Source organism: Labrus bergylta, chromosome 17, assembly GCF_963930695.1.
Source record: "Labrus bergylta chromosome 17, fLabBer1.1, whole genome shotgun sequence".
Classification (NCBI taxonomy): Eukaryota; Metazoa; Chordata; class Actinopteri; order Labriformes; family Labridae; genus Labrus; species Labrus bergylta.
In genome coordinates, this window is record NC_089211.1 from 2,817,729 (window position 1) to 2,839,404 (window position 21,676).

The 21,676-nt window shown below is 39.0% G+C and overlaps 1 protein-coding gene across 6 annotated transcripts in view; it reads left to right on the top strand.

Annotated features, from left to right (window-relative positions):
- vav2 (vav 2 guanine nucleotide exchange factor) overlaps window positions 1–21,676 on the top strand; it is a 236,145-nt gene that overhangs the window by 195,818 nt on the left and 18,651 nt on the right. For 2 of the 6 annotated variants that reach the window (XM_020630586.3, XM_029276751.2), the window contains exons 9-17: window positions 9,006–9,105; window positions 12,108–12,203; window positions 16,897–16,965; window positions 17,175–17,261; window positions 19,397–19,485; window positions 19,599–19,731; window positions 20,132–20,146; window positions 20,447–20,556; window positions 20,705–20,806. In XM_020630586.3, the coding sequence (XP_020486242.1) occupies window positions 9,006–9,105; window positions 12,108–12,203; window positions 16,897–16,965; window positions 17,175–17,261; window positions 19,397–19,485; window positions 19,599–19,731; window positions 20,132–20,146; window positions 20,447–20,556; window positions 20,705–20,806 (801 nt within the window). The remainder of the gene's footprint in view (window positions 1–9,005; window positions 9,106–12,107; window positions 12,204–16,896; window positions 16,966–17,174; window positions 17,262–19,396; window positions 19,486–19,598; window positions 19,732–20,131; window positions 20,147–20,446; window positions 20,557–20,704; window positions 20,807–21,676) is intronic. The other 4 variants (XM_020630587.3, XM_020630589.3, XM_029276749.2 and 1 more) reach the window with 3 other exon arrangements.

Here is a 21,676-nt window from a genome sequence, read left to right on the forward strand (position 1 = left end):
TTTCTTTGAATCATCCAGTCTCAAGTTCTACAATCTACAATTAATTTAGCTGACACTTTTATCCATTGCGCTGTACATCAGAAAGTTAGTACAACACAAGTGAGGATCTAGAAAAAAGGAAACAACATCACTAAGTGCAAACGAACAGCTTTAAGTCTGAACGGACACACAGGTGTTCAACATCAACAGCTGATCTTGAGAGATCTAATCAGCATCAAAACCAAACCTAAATATTGTGATTGTCATTATCAAATGAAAGCATCATTGTTATCATCAATATCAATATGTGCGTAGGTGTTCATGAAAAAAATTGGTCTTTAGCTTTTTCTTAAAGGTGCAGAGGGACTCTGCAGATCAAATGGAGTTTGGTAGTTTGTTCCACCACCGGGGTGGCGACAGAGGAGAAGAGTCTAGCTAAAGACTTAGGACCCTGTTGTGAAGGTTGGATCAGACACCTTTTATTGGCAAAGTAGAGGGGGCGGGAGGGATGATAGAGTTTAGGTAAGTAGGCGCCATTTTTGTCGCTGTTTTTTTAGCGAGTAGCAGAGTTTTTAATTTGATACAAGCAGTAACTGGGAGCCAGTGGAGCCAAGTTAAAAAAGATTTTTCAATTCCAATCCAGCTGCCTGTCTTATCTTTTATGTTTCACGAATAAAAAATCTCAAAAACACTTACATTTTATTTGGAACATTGAAAGAAACTCTTCCAGATTGTCACGTAGACTTTGATAGCGTTTGAGGAAAGGACTTGATTAGCAGGAGATTTATGTGTCGTTGGGAGATGAAAGCGCTGTGAGTCGGGGAAAGCTGAGGTTTATGGGCGAACAGGGATTTCTCAGATGGATCTCCATCTTGCCCTGCCGCTGTGCAATGTGTGGGTAATTTGCATGCCTGAGGGGAGTAGCGATTTGCCTCCCTGCTGTGTGCTGAGTACCGCTGCTTCATAGGTAATGGTGATGACGGTGATGATAGGTTCTGGCCCTGGACATGACTCCATACACAGCCATGGATAAGCCACTCTCCTCTAATGATGCAGCCATTACCAAGAGTGAGTCACACACTTCACAGCATGTACCTGTTCTTGCATATAGAAGTATGCATTATAATCCCCTGCACAGTGATCCTGATAGCACACACATTTTTTACCCCTCATCATCCTCCTGCTTCCAACCTGAACCAGGCAATCACATTCTATTTCTTTAGGCAACATCAGTTTGCATACAGAAATAGGCTCAGCACAGGGCCTCTTCCTGAAGCCTTGAGGGGGCCATATTACACAAAGTTAGTGTGACACTACTGGAGACTCTAATCCCACTAATAGATCCAGGCAGGCACATATTCTTGTCCTTTATCACACTCACGCAAGCACTATTTTTACTGTTTCCTTAATTTAGCTTCTCATGACTCCCTGATCTGATGGGGCAATGGTTGGAAATCCTTATTTGCACCCAATCCCAGATGAAATGAGTTCAGCCAGCGCAATGGTCAGTGTAAAGGACTGGGGGATGATGGTTATGATAAAACTCAGATTATGCACATGGAGGGACATAATTGGTAAAAATAAAGGAAGGGAGTAAGCAGAAACATCAGTTTAATTGGTCATAGTGACTTAAATCCTGGTTTTGGTTGTCTACCAAAAGGATGCTAAAATAGTTTTTTGAATAATTCCCAATTTGAGATTATATCACTCCCTGTACATACAAGCACTGCACTTACACGTAAAGTAAATCAGTGCTTCGCTTGTTTTGCGGTTAACTACATTGTCTTTTCTAGGGTATTTTGCTTTTCATAATGAAGGACATGATGCCTCTTATTTTGTTCAGATTTTTTTTTTTTTAACTATATTTGTGGACTAGATGTTGTCCACTAGGATTGAGTCTTTACAAGTCTACTGGGAGTCATGGATCCAAGAATAATTCTGGGTATTTTACATGTAATGTTCAAATAGTATAGTCATGTATACCTTCTTAACTGATGTGATAAATAAGCCTAAAGATAATTAATAAAAAGAGTTCAATAGTACATTAATCCGGGCCTCATAACTGTCTTTATAGACAAAAACACCAAGACTGAAAGTGCAGCTAGCTGTGATGTTATTAAAATGAGGCTGGCTGTTGAGGTTGGACTCAATTAGCAAGTGAACAGAATTCTTACTGGAAATGTTGTTATTAAAGTCATAGGTCTTGGGCAGTGTTGTGCAAGTTCACACTTAATAGAGCTAGCTTAAAGTTCAGTTTTACATTTTGAACTGAGAGCACAGTACAGAAAATGAACTTACTCACGTTCATTTATTCTTTCTTTTGTGGCTGCACTGAGCTCCTCTTATTAATAAATCATCCTTACTTCCCGTTGTCTAGTTGTCATTTAAGGAAATGAACTGTATACTATTACAACTTATTGGTTTAATAAATATTGCAAAGATGAATTCTGTACAGGAAAAGATGAAGAGGCATGTTCTCATTAATAATTATAATGAATACACAATGTGTATGATGGACACTTTACATAGAAACCTCTACCATCAGTGTGTGAATGTGTAGGTGTGACCTGCGGTGAAAAAGCACTTTGAGTAGTCTGAAGACTAGAAAAGCGCTAAACAAGCTCATTTACCATTTACCTGTGACAGGATATTGTGTTGAAAAATGATTGTAAAACCCAAAATATTGTGACCCAATAAACTGAAATATGATTTAAAAGAATAAACATCAATGTTATAAAAGTACTTAATAGGGACCCAAACCTTGTTGTTTTCTAATGGATTCTGACCTTTTATTTCTGACAGAAACATCTCACATTTACCTTCTATTCATAAACAAATCTTCTGATGACACACCGTTCATATTTACCATCAGTGACATTCCCCAGAATGCAATGCTGGGTTATTTTAAGAGAGCAGTTCATTAGATTTGCAGATTCCGTGCGTCACAGGCTCTTGCCTCTCTTCATGTGATTGACATGTATACCTGCCTCATTATGAGCCCCTCTTGTCCGTCGCGATAAGCTACAGTGACCGGTGGATTTGGACAACAGGCATGTTGGTGATTATTCTGAGGACTTGACTTGGAATAATTAATACGGTTATCTATGCGTGTAAGTCCCTGTGACCTTTACAACAATGTGCTTGTACCTTTTTTTTTCTCACGTCGGTCCACGAGATGAAAAGGTTTATTTTGTTTTTGTTCTATTTTTCATTGAAGTGAATGCCATGGTGAAAATGTCATTGGTTTATCTCAAACACTTCTCAACAGCCAGAGCCGACCTGAATAGAAAAGTGGGCTCACAGGAAGCTTTAAACTAAAAGGGCATCTAAGTGCCCTCTTGTTGATGTCCTTATTTCCAACATTCCCCAACTCATTTCCGGAGTCATCTGGCTCACATTGCCTAATCATGGCCGCACTATGAGCCTCTTTATTGGAGGTCTTTGCTCTATGTTCTCCTCCATTTGCTGTGTGCTGAATGTGTTGAATGGAGGTGAGGGGGTCCCAATGCCATGTGTCACAGAATATTAGCTGGCTCCACAGCCTGTCAGTTCTGGTTTGCTCGGAGAATTTCCCAGTCGTTTGACTCGGCTTGCAGGGCTGCACGAGGGGGGTGGGGATGGGGGTGAAGGCCCAGGGCGCGGTAAGTCAAAATTGCAATTTCTGTAAAATAACATGCACAACAGCATCCTCATTATGAAAGAGGCCAGCACAGCAGGGCCATATCAACAACACTGAAAATAATGTAGACAGCAAGTTTTGACTGCACCAGCTGAACTCTCTTAGCCCAAAAGGGAAACTGTCTCAAACAGCAGCTGTTCAGAGGCTGTACTGCTTCTGTTTTTCTTTTATACTAATGCCTGTTTCCACTCCAATGGTGGTCTGCTTTTAATTATAGCTTGCACAATATAACAATTAGCTTTACTAGAAGAAGTAAATGTCAGCTTTTGTTGGCCGGGGGGGAATCAAAGATCAGCAAAGGGAGGGAGCAGATAAGTGCAAGCCTGTAAGGATTACATTCAAATCTATTATCTTTGCAAATGCTTTATGAGGAAGAAAACACTTTCAACATTTGAGGGACCCTTACAGATAGGCATGATACATTGTGATGCACTCAATGCAAACGTACAATTTTTCAAGAACTGATGATTAATGTGAACACTTCTACGAAGGAAATTTGATATTTGCTTGCATAATAAGCCGTTGAAAATGCTGAAAAGAAGCATCAGAAATTTGTTCAATGCAGATCATCATTTGCAGTTTGATTAAGATACTTAATACTACATTCAGACTTTGATTGATGTACTATAAAGTGTTTTATATTGCAAACATTAAATAAAACGCACAAGGAGAAGGAGAAGACAGGAAATGATGTGATGAGTTTTTACCTCCCACCCAGTGTTTCCAGAGGTGGTGTCAAATAAGCAGTGAGCTTATTATCATGACACGGCCTTATTATGTATGAAGAGTGGATGCCTGCCGCAGGAAGTAGAGTGCTTGCATGTCATTAGCCCTTTTGTTTCATTGTCAGTCTCAATGAGGAGGACGACGCTTTAGACTAGCCTCTTTAGTTTCTAATATAATAAATACAGACTTACAGGGGCATTTGGAGGAGAGGGAGGGTTTCTTTTTATTTTATTCTATCTTTCAACCTGTACGGCCGGTGTTCTATCAGATAGTGCTACCCATCGAGATGTGCTACCAGGCAGTTATTTGCAAAACATGGAGCATTGTTTGAAAGGGGCTATTCGTCTATCAAGTTATACTTCCTGTGATATCTTAAATAAAGGTTTTATTATAGAGATCTGTATATTCACCTGCTTCTTGTTTACTTACAGTGTGAATATAGCAAACACTTAGGTTTTAAAGCGATTCTGGAGCATCATTTGATAGGAGAGAAATGTCCATCAAGATACCCCTGCCCTGATATCTTAAATCACAGAGTATCAAAACTTGCTCCTGAGTAAGCAGTGGATTTATATAAAGTTGTTTTGTTGTTCACAGGGGATACAGATAGTCTTTTCTATCGTTTCTTGCTGTAACATTTTGTCATCAGAGCAGCACATCTGGACAGAATACGGGAACAATGTGCAAATTCAGGCCTGATTTTTTTGTTGAGCAACTGATTTAGAAGTCCGGCCTGAATTACGGCTCTAGAGAAAGCCCTAAGGCTGTGGAAATCTATGTTGCTTGCTCCAGGCATCAGACCACTTCACAAGTGCAAATTACTTTTGATGCACCAAATTTTAAAGATTGTTTTGTTTTCGGCCTTTACCTTTATTAGAAAAGAGAGTAGATAGAGACAGAATATATGTGGGAAGAGAGATAAGGGGTGACTTTTCTAAAGGAGCAGACATCAGCAGTCAAGCCAGAGGCTTCTTTGTAGAGGACTTAACCTCTTTCTAGGGGCATGAGCTCTGAAAAGGGTGTTTGATTCGAACCCTTTCCTAGTTGATATGAAGTTTTCGAGGGAACTTTTTGACAGTTACTGACCTAAAGGCCTCTAAAGGACCTACGGACATTAAGAGCAATGAAACTCTTAAAGTTAGGGTATGCTTCTAGGATAGCTAGCCAGTGCCTCCACAGGAGCATTAAGCCCTTTTCAGACTGCTTTTTATTTGTGCAAAAGTGTCGTAACTAAGCTCAGCCATCATCCCGTCTTTTTACACTTATAATGATTCCTCGCTGGCTCCGCTAAAACTCCCTCCGATGCAGTACAGAGGTGGGATCACTTCTTCCTCCTATTACACCTCTGCGACATTTAGATGGAAGGCTAAACATCACAGGGGCCTAAATATGGTGGCTTGAAGCAGCGGTCTGAACAGGGCTTAAGTTAGCTTGTGTTTTTACAAAAATGCTTCAAAGCCATTCCTCAGTGTGTTAACCTGCCCCATATTTCATATACGTATGATTTGTCCGATCAGGGTGATATCTGCTGAATATGTCTGAATTACAGGAGGGGGTTTGGTGCATCAGCTTTAGCATTTAAAACATTAGCTCACACATTTGTCTGGTTCCTAAGCTACCAGGCACATAGTGGAACACATAAAGATGTCTTATTTACAAGCACACCCACACATCCTCCCACTCCACCCCCAAACACACACGCGTGCACATAAAAGATAAAGGATAGCCTTCTTTCAAGTTCAGCTAGATGAGCAAACAAATTCCACTTTGAAATTTTCATTGAATTTTCATTCACTCGCAAGTGATTTAAGAAAAAAAACAAACGCATTTTGTTCCCTTTGAGTACATTCCTTAATTAAGGCCACCAACTGATGAATATAAACGATCGTGAAAACAACCTTCATGATATCTAGCATTCAGAAACTGCACAAGACGTCCCTGTTGAAGAGCACCAAACGTTTTGTACCGCAGAAGTGAGTGTTCATCCTTCATTTGGTTCGTCTTCACCAAGTTGCTCTTTTACATTATTTCTTTAATTATCTTACAATCATTTATTTTACCACCAGGGTTTTCTACATTCATTTTGAGAAGACTGACATGTTGGGGTGCAAAGTGGCCTAGTGGGTTAGTTTGCTCCTCATCTAGAGAGGCTACAGTCCACAAAGCGGGCAGCCCAGATTCAAATCCGACCTGTGGATCTTTGTTGAGTGTCACTCCCCACTCTCTCTCTCACTCTCATTTCAGACTCTATCCACTGTCCTGTCTCTCTAATAAAAGCCCAAAAAGCCCCAAAATGTATCTTGAAGCTTTTAAAGAAGCTCTCCATGTCATATAAATAAATATATGATGGGTGCCGCAATCCATGCTGTGCTGCACAGTCCACCTGCTGTTATATAAAGGATCAACCACTCATTTATCTCAATAACTTAAGTTGTCCTGGATGGATGAAAGCTGAGGGGACCTGTCTCCCCGAGTGTGGATCAAGTCTTAATCAGGAGCTTGTTAGCCCAGGGCCAGTTTAACCCAGGTAGAAGACTAACTGCAGGGAGGCTGTAGTGAGAGCGTCTCCTGGGCTCCTGTTAAAGTTCGAGTGATCATAAGGAGTGGAGCTGTAAGGAGAAGAAGATGACCAACTGATGAATGGATATGACAGAAAAGTCTGCTTTTCAAGAGAAAGATTCTGGTTCAGTTGTAAGAACTCAGCCTCTGGCATAATATCAAACCGATACACAATTTTACAGACAACATTGAGAGATTATGCACGTGTTTCAGAATAAAGAATAGAACTTCCAGCTCTATCAACTGTCCTATCTCTCCATTAAAGGCACAAAAAGCCCCAAAACAAAGAGTACAGAACTGGAACTGCAATCATTCTAGAATCCAAGGAAAATAGTCTTACTTCATAATTGTCCGTGAAACATTAAGAAAGTGAATCTGTTTTGTTTTTTTAGCTGTATTTTACCATCAATATTCCTCTTTGACAGAGGATTCTTGGCTAAGACAGTAACATAAAAAAGAAACATAAAGGAACGAACAACAGACAATGAGAACAAGAACAAATGCAATAAACGATGAATCAGCAGAATTAAAACAACATGACATGGTGAAATAAGTTAATTAATATTTATTCCTGTTCAATAACTAAAGGATGTATGTCATCTTGCAGTATTCCATGCTCATAAAATAATAAAGTTGAATGAAACCCTATAGGCCAAGATGAGGAAGCAAAATCACCACATTAACATTGAACTGTTAAAAGTTAAATGACTAAAGAAAAACAATGATTATGTCATCTAAAACTAAGCACATAACATGTATGTCTGTAGGGAAAAGGTCAGGTATCATGTCATGTAGTTTATTTCCTGAACTTTTATCTCTGCTCCTTCATTCAAACTTTTCACTGGTTGCTGTTTTTGCAGTCTATCTCTTGTCTCTGTCACAGATCTATAAGAGGCTTAATTAGACTTCAGGGAGCCAGCTCTCCTGGGGTGGGGTGAAGGAGCGCAGAGGGTGGGAGGGGTTTAGCACTATACCAGCCGTGCCAATGCTCTACTTTGAGTCAGTGAGTGAGTGAGCAGGAGGAATGTGTGCCACGTGCAGTGGCATCCTCCAGGCAAGATGACTTTGAACTTCCTCCCAGCTGAACCCACAGATCTGTGTCAGGGTCCCATTGTATTATCTAATGAACGCACTTCTCATATCCTCACGGCTTGAAATTAAGAGATTTTTTTTTTAACTCACGCTGATAAGAGGGGCTCTGCTGAGCAACTGATATAAAGCAGCGTCTGTCATTAGTGCTCTGTGAATACAGTGAGTCTGCAAGAGGATGCGGGCCCCTCTAAATGTCACCCTGGGATCAGAATTCAGTAATTTCTTATTCATGGTATTCACGTCCAGTTCTAATCATAATTCATTTATACACATTCATTTATCTGGCTCATATAGTTCCTAATGACTCTCAGGCTGACCGCTCAAATTGTGTTATTAATCGAATAATTAATGTGCAGTACGTTGCCTGAAGGCTCCCAGACCATCACCACTGAAAAGCTAATTGCTGAATGGCAGCAACTTTCCTTGTCTCTATGTTTTTCCAGAGAAATGATATAATTCCAACATTTTGATGATAAAGAATAACCTCATTATTCCTGTTTGAACCTCACATTTAGATTTGAACTGTACTCTAAGCTATGGACAGGTTTTATGTGCCCTCATGTCTGGGAGTTCTCTCACAGAGGAAGCAAAAAGTATCTGACTCCAAATCTCAGCTGCAGATTTCTCTTAACAGACATTAATATTTTATTGTGATGAGCAAGAACATTTTAAGTGTTCAGCTGCAGAGGGCCTTGTTGGAGTGAATGCAGTTAGCAGCTTAAAAATGGAATGTAATCAGGAAGCCTGTAATTCTTTTTGTCTCTGTAGTACTTGAATGGTTCACCATATCAGGTCTACTGAAAACAGTTTTACACTTTCTTCACCTTCAGCAAAAGATATATATATATATATATATATATATATCTTCATGATTGTTTTCAGAAAGCTTTCACAGGATAATTGCAGAATGAGGAGCTGTGACACGGTATTATAGTGAACCATTGTTGATGATGTTGTGGTCCATTTCCAGGTTGTTGATCTACGGTCAGTACTGCAGCCACATGGAGAACGCCCAGAAGACACTGGATGAGCTAATAGCAACACGAGAGGACGTCAAGATTAAAGTAGAGGTGATGTCCTTTAACACGCAACATAAACACATGAGACACTACTGACTTTGTACATTGTTATTCCTTTGATTATACATTCAAGATTAATCAACGAAAACAAGCCTGAATGCAAGGAAAGTAAAACAAGATCTGCACATTAAGAAGCTCCCGAGCAGGATGTGTGCAGATCTTGTTTTTGCTTTCCTTACCTTTCTTTGTTTTTTTGGATCCAGCACCCACTGAGGGATGTGTGTGTCTTTTTTGATTTATCAACCTAAGCCTAAATACCTCAAAACGAGAATAAAAAAGGGGGCATGTGCCTGGAAGCAAAATGTATCTCTGACTCGCTTTACACATTGTATGAACGTCAGGCCTGGGTGATTGGATCGCAAGTGGACAGCTTCACTTACAGGATATAATCTTTAACACAGGAAGATCCCACACTGAGGAGGACAGAGTTGGAGAATGCCTCTTGAAGTAAAAGATGTGATCAACAAGCTAAATAGCGTAGATGATATTAATTAGAACCAAGAGGAGCACAGTTCATGGTAATGCAGTGCTGTGACAGTACAGATGTTTTACAACATGGATCTCTTGCAGAGAAAATCCAGTCAGCAGTGTAGTTCTTATATGTTGACTATACACACAACTTTAAAGGAACATCAGGCTTCATGATCAAAGTTTAGAATCACATGCTCTGAAAGGGTTTAACTTGCTAGTTTGCATTTATGCAGCCTGAAAGTGTTTTATGACCACAAGTGGTCAATGGAGACATAAAAGGAGACACATGTGCTTGAACACTCATACCGTTAGCCTCATAGCATAATTGCCTAAGTCATATTTTGGCCAAATTGTGATATTGGCCTAACTCTACTCTCCTAACGCTGCTGATTCACCGATTCATTGGCTAAGTCCTTAGCCTATCAGAATGCTTTTTACATTCCAAAATCACTTTCTGCCTAAGTCATCTCTTTTGACTTACATTTTTGACGCTACATACAAAGATGGCAGCCCCCATGAAAAGTAGGGCTCAGCTGACCACATGTGAAGCATTAGCTCTTCTCTTTGATTAATCTGGTAAGCTAGCTCATATTTCTTCAACTTTCTATAAAGTAAATGTACTTTCAGTCGATCACTGGAATTGTGAACTGCAGAGGTGTGGACTCGAGTCACATGACTTGGAATGTGTTTTTCCTTCTTTACTGAAAACCTTAAAATATGATTTAAGCAATTATGCTATGAGGCTAACGATACATGGTGCCATCCACTTGTGTGTTCCGATCGCTCAGGAGACATGTTAATACCATGTTTATCTGACCCCTACTTGTAACACTGAGTCAAACTGTTTGGAAAGTCACGAGTCAAGATTCAGTTTTTTTCTAATTTTTATCATGTATCTGTATGTCAATATTTATAGACACATAAATATACCTACAAATCTACTAAGGAATAAAATAAGTGAAAAAATAAATAAAGATATAGATCTAAAAAAAGCAGACAAGAAGACCAAACAGGCAGCACACAGTTACTGTAGCACCACAAAGGTGAAAATTGTGAAATGAGAAAGTGGCTTTATTAATAAAAATAAAACCAGACAAAAACATTTAAAGCCACAGGACAGCGAAACCCCCTTAACCAGCATGTAAAAACTTGTGATGATGCAGTACAGCATGTCACAAATCAGACCCCCCCTCTCCCCCCCTTTTTCCAGAAAACAAAGCAAAGTGATATTCATGTGCCTGCAGGGAAAGCAGCAGTCGTGAAAATCATGGTGCTTAGATGCAGTACATTAGTGACATTGGAGCTGAAACCACCAAGACACAAACAACAGAGTAGGTTAATACTTTCATTCAACATAAAAAGCAGAAATACTAACATTTGCTGGGTCATGCTTCTCAGATGTGATATTCTGATTGGTGATAATACATATTTTTAGGAATTCATGAATTCATGTGAAAAAAATGTGTTTAAGAATATTTGACAGAACATGCTATTAACAGTTATAATAATAATAAATCATTTTAACATGTTAGCTACCTTCTAAAATGAAATTATACAAAATAATACAGAATGTGACATCCTTCATGACATCAGTGATGGTGGAAAAAGGATAAAAGTTTTCAATTTTTGGAGACTTATTTAGATTAAATTAGAAAGGCAAAAAATGGGAATTACAAATATGGCCTCAGAATTCTAATGATTCTAAAATTTCTGTCGAAACAAACATGACTCGGACATCTATTTAAAGTACGTTCACTGGAATTTTGAGAGAGGAGAGGATTTTAAATTACTGTCTTCAAAACATTTAGTTTGGAAGCTCGTTGTTTATCTTGATGTCTGAGTTAAATCTTAGTGAAGTACATTATGAAACACATTATGACATTATTTTTACTGACTGATCGTCTCGGTCATTATTCCATGGACGTGTTGGTCTGGATTCTAGATCAGAAGCTAACAAACTTCTGTAATGATGGAATTAATGACTACAGCGATGGCTCTCAGAGTTGTTGATAAAATAGTGAGATCAATAAGGATGTTGACAATGTGATGTTCTCTTTGAAAAGAGACGCTCTCTGTGAGCAGGTTAAACAGCTTCCTGCTATTTTCCAACACCAGAAGAGGGATAAGCAGTTCCTGTTACTCAACAGTTCGAGAAAAGTGAATAAAGAAATGCACACTGCACACACCATGTGAGGGACCCTTACAGCATGAATCTTACAAAAGGCGGTTTTCTTCGTCTATAGGAATATTCATTAGTCAGAAGAATTTCCTAGTCAGCGTTCAGCATTACTGCGTCACAAACGACTGGCACCACCAGAGCTGTTGTGTCCCCAATGAATAAAACCGGCCTTGTTGTCGCTAATGGAATGCACCATGAATGAGTGGAAGCAGTTATGGCAGTGCAACAAAACACAATGAATTATTAAACAATGAATGAAGGCTTTTTGGGGGCAGAAAAATGTGCAATGCAGCGTTATGCAATGTGTAATAACCTCCCTGCTGCTCGTGTCATTGTTTTGCAGGAATGTACTATGAAAGTGCAGGAAGGGAAGTTCAAGCTGCAGGATCTGCTGGTGGTTCCCATGCAGCGGGTGCTGAAGTATCACCTACTACTGAAGGTAGGAGACATCTCGACACAGCAGAAACTACAATGCAATCCATTTTTAATTGCAACATTGACAAGAGGGAAAAAGCTAAAACATCAAAGCAAAGCACTTTTTATATTTATATCCAAATCATTTAGTTTCAGAATACACTGTCCATCTTCGCCTGCATCACAGCTCTTTGAATTTCTCTCAGACAGATCTTAAAGAAAGGAAGTCTTCATGACTTTGATGACTGAAGCAGATGGAATGGAAATGGCTTTTTCACACTTTACTTTCCACCTTTTAACTATCAAACACTCATCCCCCCCCCCTTTCAAGTAAGGCTTGAAAGAAGGCTCTGAAACTGTGTAGCTTGCCTTTCTCCTCGAGGAAGCTGTAGTCAGCTTGAATTCACAGCATGTACAGTACTATGCATCTGAGCAGTGGCCCAGTTTCACTGTGACAAAAAAAGTTTGTCGGATAAATTCTTGTTAGCGTCATTTCCTCGAAACCTTTTACTAAAATGTATGTTGCATGATAATGGTGCATCAACAATCATCAATTTGCATCAAAGTTTTTATGAACTATCAGTGTTTCCCACACATAGACGATACCTGGGCTGGTATATTTCCCACCTGTTTTTATTTAATTTTTCATTTACTCATAAAATTTCACTCTCTTGTGCACGATCTATCTCTCCCCCCGCCCACTCAGCTCCATTAATGTACAGCTGCTTGCTGCTGATGCTGGACTCCTATAAATAAAGGAATATCAAGTGTAACTTTTCAAAACGGGAGGCGTAGGCTACTCGATGTATTTGGGTCTGTGCGCGTGCGTGGATAAATTGAGCAACTCTTGCAAAAACTTCATTCATTTAGGGGGCAAAACAAATTTGATATAAATACAAACCTAATGTTAAATAAACCCTAAGATAAGAGAAAAAATAAAGTATGTTGAATTACCTGGTTAAATAAAGGTTAAATTAATATAAATACACAAGTGATGATTTTCTACCTATTCAAAAACAAGCATTGTTCAAACACGTTTTAAGGTCTCTTATAGACTTCCCTCTAGGTTTTTCACATTAGGGCTACACATATGAAACAATAGACCTTTACTATTTATGAGCGTAGAGGCCATTTAACAAGTGCTTTTAGCCTTGCAATACTTCAAGGTGAATATTTCCTTTCCAGAACATCATGTTATTCCTTTTTGTTAGATTCATTCATTTCTGTGTTTATTCAGTCTGAACCTTAACAACTACCCTGTGTTAGGCTCTGTCTGTTACTGAGGTTTGACTGATGATAGTTTTCCTCTGGTTTTGCCCTTTTTCTTTTATTGTTTCACTGACTTTTAGTCTTTCCGAAGTGTGTTTGTTGTTGTTGTTTTCGTGGCCAGTCCATCAAATATTTGCGCAGCGACTCTTTGCCCTTTTGGAAACTGTCAAATGCACTTTATTACTTTAAAAAGTCACCTCGGTAACACACACTGCTACCTGACATTTAGAACTATACTGCTTAGGCTTTGTGTTTTTTCCCCTCTGTGCTTGTGCTTTGGTTCAGACTTGGTTTTCATAAATTGTTTCCTTCAATGTTGTTCTGTCCTCTGATTCAAATTCTGCATATTTGTTTGTCAAAATAGCCACAAAAGATAAGCCAATAAAAGGCAAGGTATTCTGGGGCGCCGTGTAGCCTAGTGGTCATTTTGCACGCACCCCATGACCAGAGGCTATGGTCTTGGTCTTGGTTCCTCTGCTGCTTCATGTCATCCCCCACTTTCTCCTTACAACATTTCCTGTCTCTCATTGGCTGTTTAATCCAAAAAAAGGCCCACAAATGTAAAAAAAAAAAAATTAAACGAGGAAAGGCATTCTGCCAGTGTTTCTCTGTAAAACAATTACACCAGTGTCCTTTAAGAACAAGTTTCCCCCTCAGGGATAATAAATTTAAAGTTGAAATTATAAATCAGTAATCATTATGAGGACATGAAAATCATTGGCATCATTTCAGCTTCTGTATTGTGCGTGTGCATATTCTGAGCACACACAATTTATATAGCTGATTTTCTTTTTTCTTTTTTTTTAAATAATTGGAAAGCAAATGAAGCTGCTGCCAACTATAATCAGTAACTCCACACATGCACGGATTCTGCTTGTTCTTATATGCAAATGTATAACTGCAAAATATATCTGACCTCTTATTTTCCTGCCAACATTTCTCCCTGAAGCTCTCTTCCTGGTGGTCATGTATAAAACACGCCTGCCACTATAATAATCCCAGTGATTACTTTTGCATGTTAATGAGTGCTGAGCATTTATCAGAGTATATGATGGTGGTGGGTAATGGACAGGGGGGGGGGGGTTTGGAGGCGGGTGTTTACGTCAGGTGATTGTGGGACTATGCAGAGAGTGCTGCTTCTTGTGTATTAGTTTGAATGGAGCCACTGCAGGAGTCTCAGCAAGGCACTGAGGTGAAATCAACCACGCGCTAATCAGATTAAACGCACCCCATTTCACAGCTTCCCACAGCTCTGTAGTAAAACTCAGCTGTGTGCTGTGGCTGCAGGGCATGTCAGACTGACAAGTCTTGTTTGGGAGTGTGTGTGTCCAGTCGTGCCTAAGGACACATCTTCAGCTGATTTTTGTATAGATTTCATCAAAGCAGTGTTGTACAATTTGGTCATGGGCTGAATACTCGTCACTCGTCATCTTTTATGTATCAGAGCTGCACTCTAAATAAAGTCACCGACATCATCTCATAAGTCATTCTCCTCAAGAAGGGTTTTGAATGTTTGATGAACTCCCAGTGTTTTTTAGGAAGCCAATGTGATCTTGGTCTTTCATCTAAAGTTGGGTGAATGGGTTCTTACAGCAGCATGTTGTACCCCCCTGCTCAAATGCTAAAAATGGTGCTGGTGGTGCTGCTGCTGGTGGTGGTGGTGCTGCTGCTGGTGACGCTGTTAGTTCAGGATGCTTGCACTGTAGGGGTGGTAAAGTGGGGGTCATATCAACAGAGTCACACCCTCTTATGAAAGTTAGTTTGAATTGGAGACGCTACATTCTGTTGTCATACAGCAACAGATTCAGCATGTGTTAACACAGCTGACTTAGAGATAAAACATTTAGAACAAATTAGGAAGCATAGATGCACAGCCTGCTTTGTCAAGATGTCCTGTGTAAGCTAAATGTGTCATTCTGTGGCGACACTAAAACTCTTAATTTATTATTTATCTCAATGACAGTTGGTTTCTTCTGTTTGCTGGTGCATGTCCAGATGTTTTTGACTGGAGTGGCCCAACTGGGGCACTAACTTATACAGGGGTGGCCTGGAGTGGGATGTGTCAACAAAGTCAAAGAAATAACTGTTTACCTTTTCTGACCTCACCAATCATTTGTACTTCATAACACAAGATAATGGCAACATTAGCTTAATTTTTGAATGGCACAAAAATAAGATAATTAAATAGATGTGCAAAGTTTTCAGTTGCAATTAAAAGCAAAGGAAATGATGCTACTTTGGTATGTAAAAAAAATACGAGCAGCCTTTGCCAAAAAAAAGACGTTATAGTTGGTTTTAACATAAGTCCCGACTCTGACAGGGCAAATAGCCAATCAGTTCAGTATTTTTGGGGTGGCAGCTGGGGTGGCCAATCACATTTCTTGGTTGGCCCATGCCACCCCTCTGGAAACGTCCCCGTTTTTTTGCCTTTATTTTTGTCATAGCATTGTTTTGGTACACATCATTGTGTCTTGTAAGAGGTAGTAGGTTTGTCTTCGTTGTGTAACTGAAGGATGGAGCATTGTTACAGTTATCTTTCAAAGGCCATACTACATGAACTGCCTTCTTATGTATGTTCTCTGCTGATTCCTGAAGCTGTCAGCAGCTGTAGTCTTAAATCTGATGGACTCATGATGTATGTCATTCCTTGAACTAAGTGCTTTTATTGTGTTTGCTCCATCATCTTGGTCTTTGCCATGGAGTCACCTTGAACTAGAGCCTTTAGTTCTCTTGGAAGATTTAAAAGCAGGATAAAGGATCATTGGATGACTGTATGCAAATGTTTCTCTGTTTAACGCTTCTGATTTGTTGATTTATATAATATTTGTTTAGAGTCTGTCTTGTTCTTCGTCTGAAACTTTAATCCTGCTGTCTTGGCCAAGATTCTCTTGTAATAGAGATCTTGTATCTCAATGAGCGTTTTAAAAAGTACAGCAATTTGATTATGTGTCACTTTGGATTTCCAAAGCACAGCTTATTGGATTTGCCAACTGGTAGGACAGCTGGCACCATTTCATTTTTATTTAAATAAACTATAAAGAATTTCATGACACCATTTTTCGAAGTTAATTTATTTGTTGTGTTCGGCCATATTCTTTATCCACTTTATAAATCAGCCCAATGTGCCAGAGGGAGAGGCAAGAGGCAGAACCAAAACAATGTAACATATTTGTTATTGATCGCCTACATGGAGGACAGAGTGGTATGAACATGAAATCATGTTTACCATTATCTGTTGCCATGAAAAAGAGTTTTATCTCGGGGGATAGTTAGCACAGTCTCCGGCTTCCCCTTGTCTTTAATTGTTTATGTGTGTTGCTGTTGGTGGCTTCATCACTGTCACATCCACAGTAAAGAGCAGCTATACATGTCAAAACAGAGCCCATTAGTTTGTTGGTATGATATGTTTCAATGAAGTGTAATGTATGTTTTCACTATGCTTCTTGCAGGAACTTCTGAGTCACTCAACTGACCGACCAGAGAGGCAACAACTAAAGGAGTCTCTGGAGGCCATGCAGGTCTGTGTAACACATAAGCATGAATGTGGGTTCATAAGTGGGCTTCAAAGAATATTGCATAACTACTACCACAGTGCTCAAAGCCATAGCTGTATAAGTAGTTTCTAACAGCGACTGTGCCTCTAAGGAGTGTAAACCTAGCATGATATGACAGATGTCAGAAAGATTTTGAGTTGAAGGCTGTAAGAACGTTTGCGTTTCTCTCACAGGATCTGGCCATGTACATCAACGAAGTCAAGAGGGACAACGAGACACTGAAGAAAATCAGTGAATTCCAAAGTTCAATAGAGAATCTTGTAAGTACTGTGGACTCCTCTGTCATATCCTTTTCTTATCAAGAGGAGACGTTTTCCAACAGTTTGACTTGAAGCATGTTTAAAGGCGTTGAAACTCAACTCAACTGAATCGGCTTCTATTGATTGATGATGGAATCGTACTTGAACACGCTTTTATGTGCATTAGTTGGTACAAAACTGACAATTTCACATGATACTTTTAGACCTTGTTGACTGGTTTGTAAGGAGCTGGAAAAATGCGATCATGAGCGTAATCGGTAACACTTTAAATAAAGGTCATAATGTTCACCATTAACTCGCAAATTAGCATGCTAATTAGTAGCATACTGGCTGCTTATTAGTCATTATTAAGCGCTTATTGGTACCTTCTACATTCTACATGACCCTAGTCTATAGCTAAAAGGTCGTTAACTAAGAGTTCATTACTGCTTATTGATAGTAAGTTAGGAAGTTGTTGAATTATGTCCTTAATATGCTTTGCTTAGTATTTCTCTTATAAAGTAGAAGTTAGCAAAAGCTATTAAGATTATTCATGTATAACACTTTCCTAACTCACTATCAATAAGCAAATAAAATGAGGGGGTATTGAGGGCAAACTATTAGTTAATGGCCTTTAAACTATAGACTATGGTCATGAAGAGTAAAGTCCTAATAAGCACTTAATAATGAGAAATAAGAAGCAGGTACGCTTAACTAGCATGCTAATTAGCAACAACTTAATGGTGAAAATTGTGACCTTTATTTTCGAAAAAAGTGTATTCTCATAAAAACACACACTCTCACTCATTGTTTCTTTGTATCTTAATCTTATTTCCTTCTAAGATTTATTTTGCTTTGGCTTTGGCCGCTAGGCCATCTTTGCCCTGAAGACACATTTTTTTGAGGAATTTGTTGTAATATTAGGGGGAAAAAAGGCTTATTTGCTTCTTTGACAGTGATAACATGGGACTGCTGAACATGAAGCTACAGCTCGCAGCTACTGAGTTTTTTGGCAGAGAGACTAGAAGCAGCTAGCCTTGTTCTTTCAACCAAAGCTAGAATATCTAGAGAACCTGTCAACATCTCTGAAGCTCACAAATAACTGCAATGTTGCTGCAATTGCAATACTCAACCCACTGCTTTATGAGATTGATGTCAGAAACCACATTCTTTTAATGCTTCCAACTTTGTCTTTTTGAATTTGGAATCATACGTCCCCATTGGTAATTCAATTTTCCAGCCTCTATCGTCATTTATAATGCAAGACTTGACATCTTATCTAGAAGTCAGTTTTCTTTGTTTTTAGGAACTAATAATAATAATAATAATAATAACTTTATTTATATAGCACCTTTTAAAAACACAGGTTTACAAAGTGCTTTGACAAACAGCAAGAACAAAGCAAACTAAACCAAACACAGAAAAACATTAACAACAGTAAGAATATAACAGATGCAAAATACCAAAAATAATTAAATACAATTCAACAGAAAAGAACCCAAAATGCACGATACACAACCAGACATATATAACCCAACCATCATAAGAACCATCATAAGAACCCAGGAACACAAGAACCCAACAGTAATACACCACGACCAATGCAATCAACAGGCTGGGATTTAAAGTTTGTCAAGGTGATTAGTCACTAAGTATCACAGAGCTGTAACCCATTGTTGAATATGTCAACTTTTGGTTCCTCTGCTCAAGAAATGGCATCATTTTGTTTCCACCTGTCATGATCCACTGACGGTGAAATGTCCTCAATACATTATGTTGCAGAACATGAACAAGAGAATTTATGTACAGTCTAGACTCAAGTTTATTTCCCATATTTGTCTTCACAACGCTCTCCTGGGTTTGGTTTCTTTGACTTTCAGTCACTTCTTTCTTTTTTCACATCGACTCCTACTCAGCTGCTCTAGTTGGTTCCCATGGTTTGCTATTAATGGCCAATGATTAATTTACATATATAATGTGTACATGGCAACATATGGACTAAACAACTTCTCAAAGTTCTCAAGTTTTATCCTTCTGTATATCTGTATGGATTCTCTCTGACATTCAAGGGTAGCTGAATTATGAATGGTTCCTCATTAAATGTAGACGTTGTAGTTGACAGTGAGTTGTCATTCTGTGTGTGATTGTGACCTAAGCAGCAGGTGAAACTGGAGGAGTACGGGAGGCCAAAGATAGATGGAGAACTGAAGGTGTGCTCCATCGTCAACCGAACGAAACAGGATCGGTGAGTTGAACTGTACAGAAAGTCCACCCGGAAATAAATGAGTCCAAATTAAGACGTGCTGTCACTGCAAACATTAACAATGAATATTTATGTTTGGTTGTCCATGTCTTCAGGTATATATTCCTGTTCGATAAAGTGGTCATAGTCTGCAAGAGGAAAGGCTACAGCTATGAGCTCAAAGAGATTATTGAACTGCAGTCATATAAAATGTCAGACGACCCAATGAACAACAGAGACATGAAAAAGGTAAGAATGGTACTCGATGTAAAAATGGAACCAGATCATTTCTTACACGCTGAGATCTTTGTAAAGGCAGCCTTGCTCGTGCAGGTGATGAAACCTCCTGTGTAATCATTACAAATGTTGCCCTTGAGCTGAAGCAGCGTGTTGATGGTAATTTCAGATATGGAATTTATGAGTAATGCATTGAAGTGTTAGATCTGCATTGTGCCTGTCCGTGCTTGAACGACCATGTAAATGAAATGAAGGTCATTTAGAATTCATGAAATCGTCCTGCAGAGCATCACGCCGACAGTCTAACATGGCTTTTTTTTTTTTTTTTGAGTTTGAATCTGCATGTGTCTCTCCATGTTTGCATGTGTAACTGGGTCTTTCTCTGGTGTCTTTCTTTTTGCATGCTTACCAGTCAAGCGGAAAAATGGTAAGCTCAACTGACCCTTTTTTATTTCTCTCATCTTCTCATAGTGGCCTATTTTTGGCAATGGTGTTGTTGGGTGTGATTGTTGGCACCAACCGGCTCTTTGACTTGCCCTCCAGCTTTTAGTCAGATTCATCGCTAAAGCATGTGGAGCGTCTGTTAGTTCTAAATTATAATGCGATTGTAATTGCAATATGCTTTTGTACATATTTATTCAGGTATCACAAGCTTCTGTGCCTGTCTCTGTCATCGCCATCCATATATATCTCTGCCATCTGTTCCTCACTCACTTTTTCTCTGCAGTGGTCATATGGTTTTTACCTGATCCACCTGCAAGGGAAGCAGGGCTTCCAGTTCTTTTGTAAAACTGAGGAGACAAAGAGGAAGTGGATGGAGCAGTTTGACATGGCCATGTGAGTATCGTTACATGATGGAGTCAAAATCAGCTATGCGAATATGTGTAATTTTCAACTTTGATTCAGTGTCTATTTTGCTTGTCCAGTGAATTTAACACCCAACAAACAATCAGTGTCCGTCATGTTTTGTTCTTTACGTCACTAGGTCCAACATCAAGCCAGAGAGAGCCACAGCCAATCAGCATAACTTCCAAATGCACACATTTGATAAGAACACCAACTGTCGAGCCTGCAAGATGCTCCTCAGGTAACGACCTGGATAACTCCACTGCTGCATCACAGCACGTTCCTGTTCTACAATGAATAATAAATGCTCCCTCCTCCAGACTTTCCAGGGAATATGAAATATCCAACAATGTTCAGTTTCAAAACACTTTATGTTTTTTATATGAGCAATCTTTATTTAAAAAGAAAAGTCCTGCACTGAAATATTTTTCAATAGCAGAAATGTCTGTGTTTTGGGAACAGGCTTTAGAAGAAGATAGTTAGCTTTCTCATGCCTGTGGTGTTACCATAGACACCTGCTCACTTAGCTTAGCACAGGAAAGCAGGGGGAGGAAACAGCTCAGCTTGGTGCAAAGGGAAACCCAGATTTGAGGTTAGAAATTAAATAAAACACAGCACCTCTGCAGATGAAAGCTGTATGGTTACAGTACATTAATTTACGAATAAATAACAGCTACACGGTTGTCAGTCTTTTTAAGTAATGTTTGCAGTTCATACTGTATCACTTCTGCTCTAGGAGAAGTGCTTAAAAGACTTTCCACAATCTCATTCATAGGGATGTCCCCAAATGTCAGCTTTCTTTCCCAATACTGCACCCTGCAGGTAGAAAGTATTTACAACAACATTAGTTACATTTAAGCCAAAAGACGAACCATTAACTGTTTATCACAAGTTCACAAGTTTTTCTCTTCAAATTAATAATAACAGATTAACTGCACACACACACACACGTGTATATATATATATATATATATATATATATTATTAAAAAAAGCCATGTCAATATTTACATGTCAATATTTACATATTGACATGTGAATTGCAGTGCAGATCAAATATAAAGCAACAGAAATTAGAAAAATTGTACCTAAAATGTGCACCTGTGTTTCTT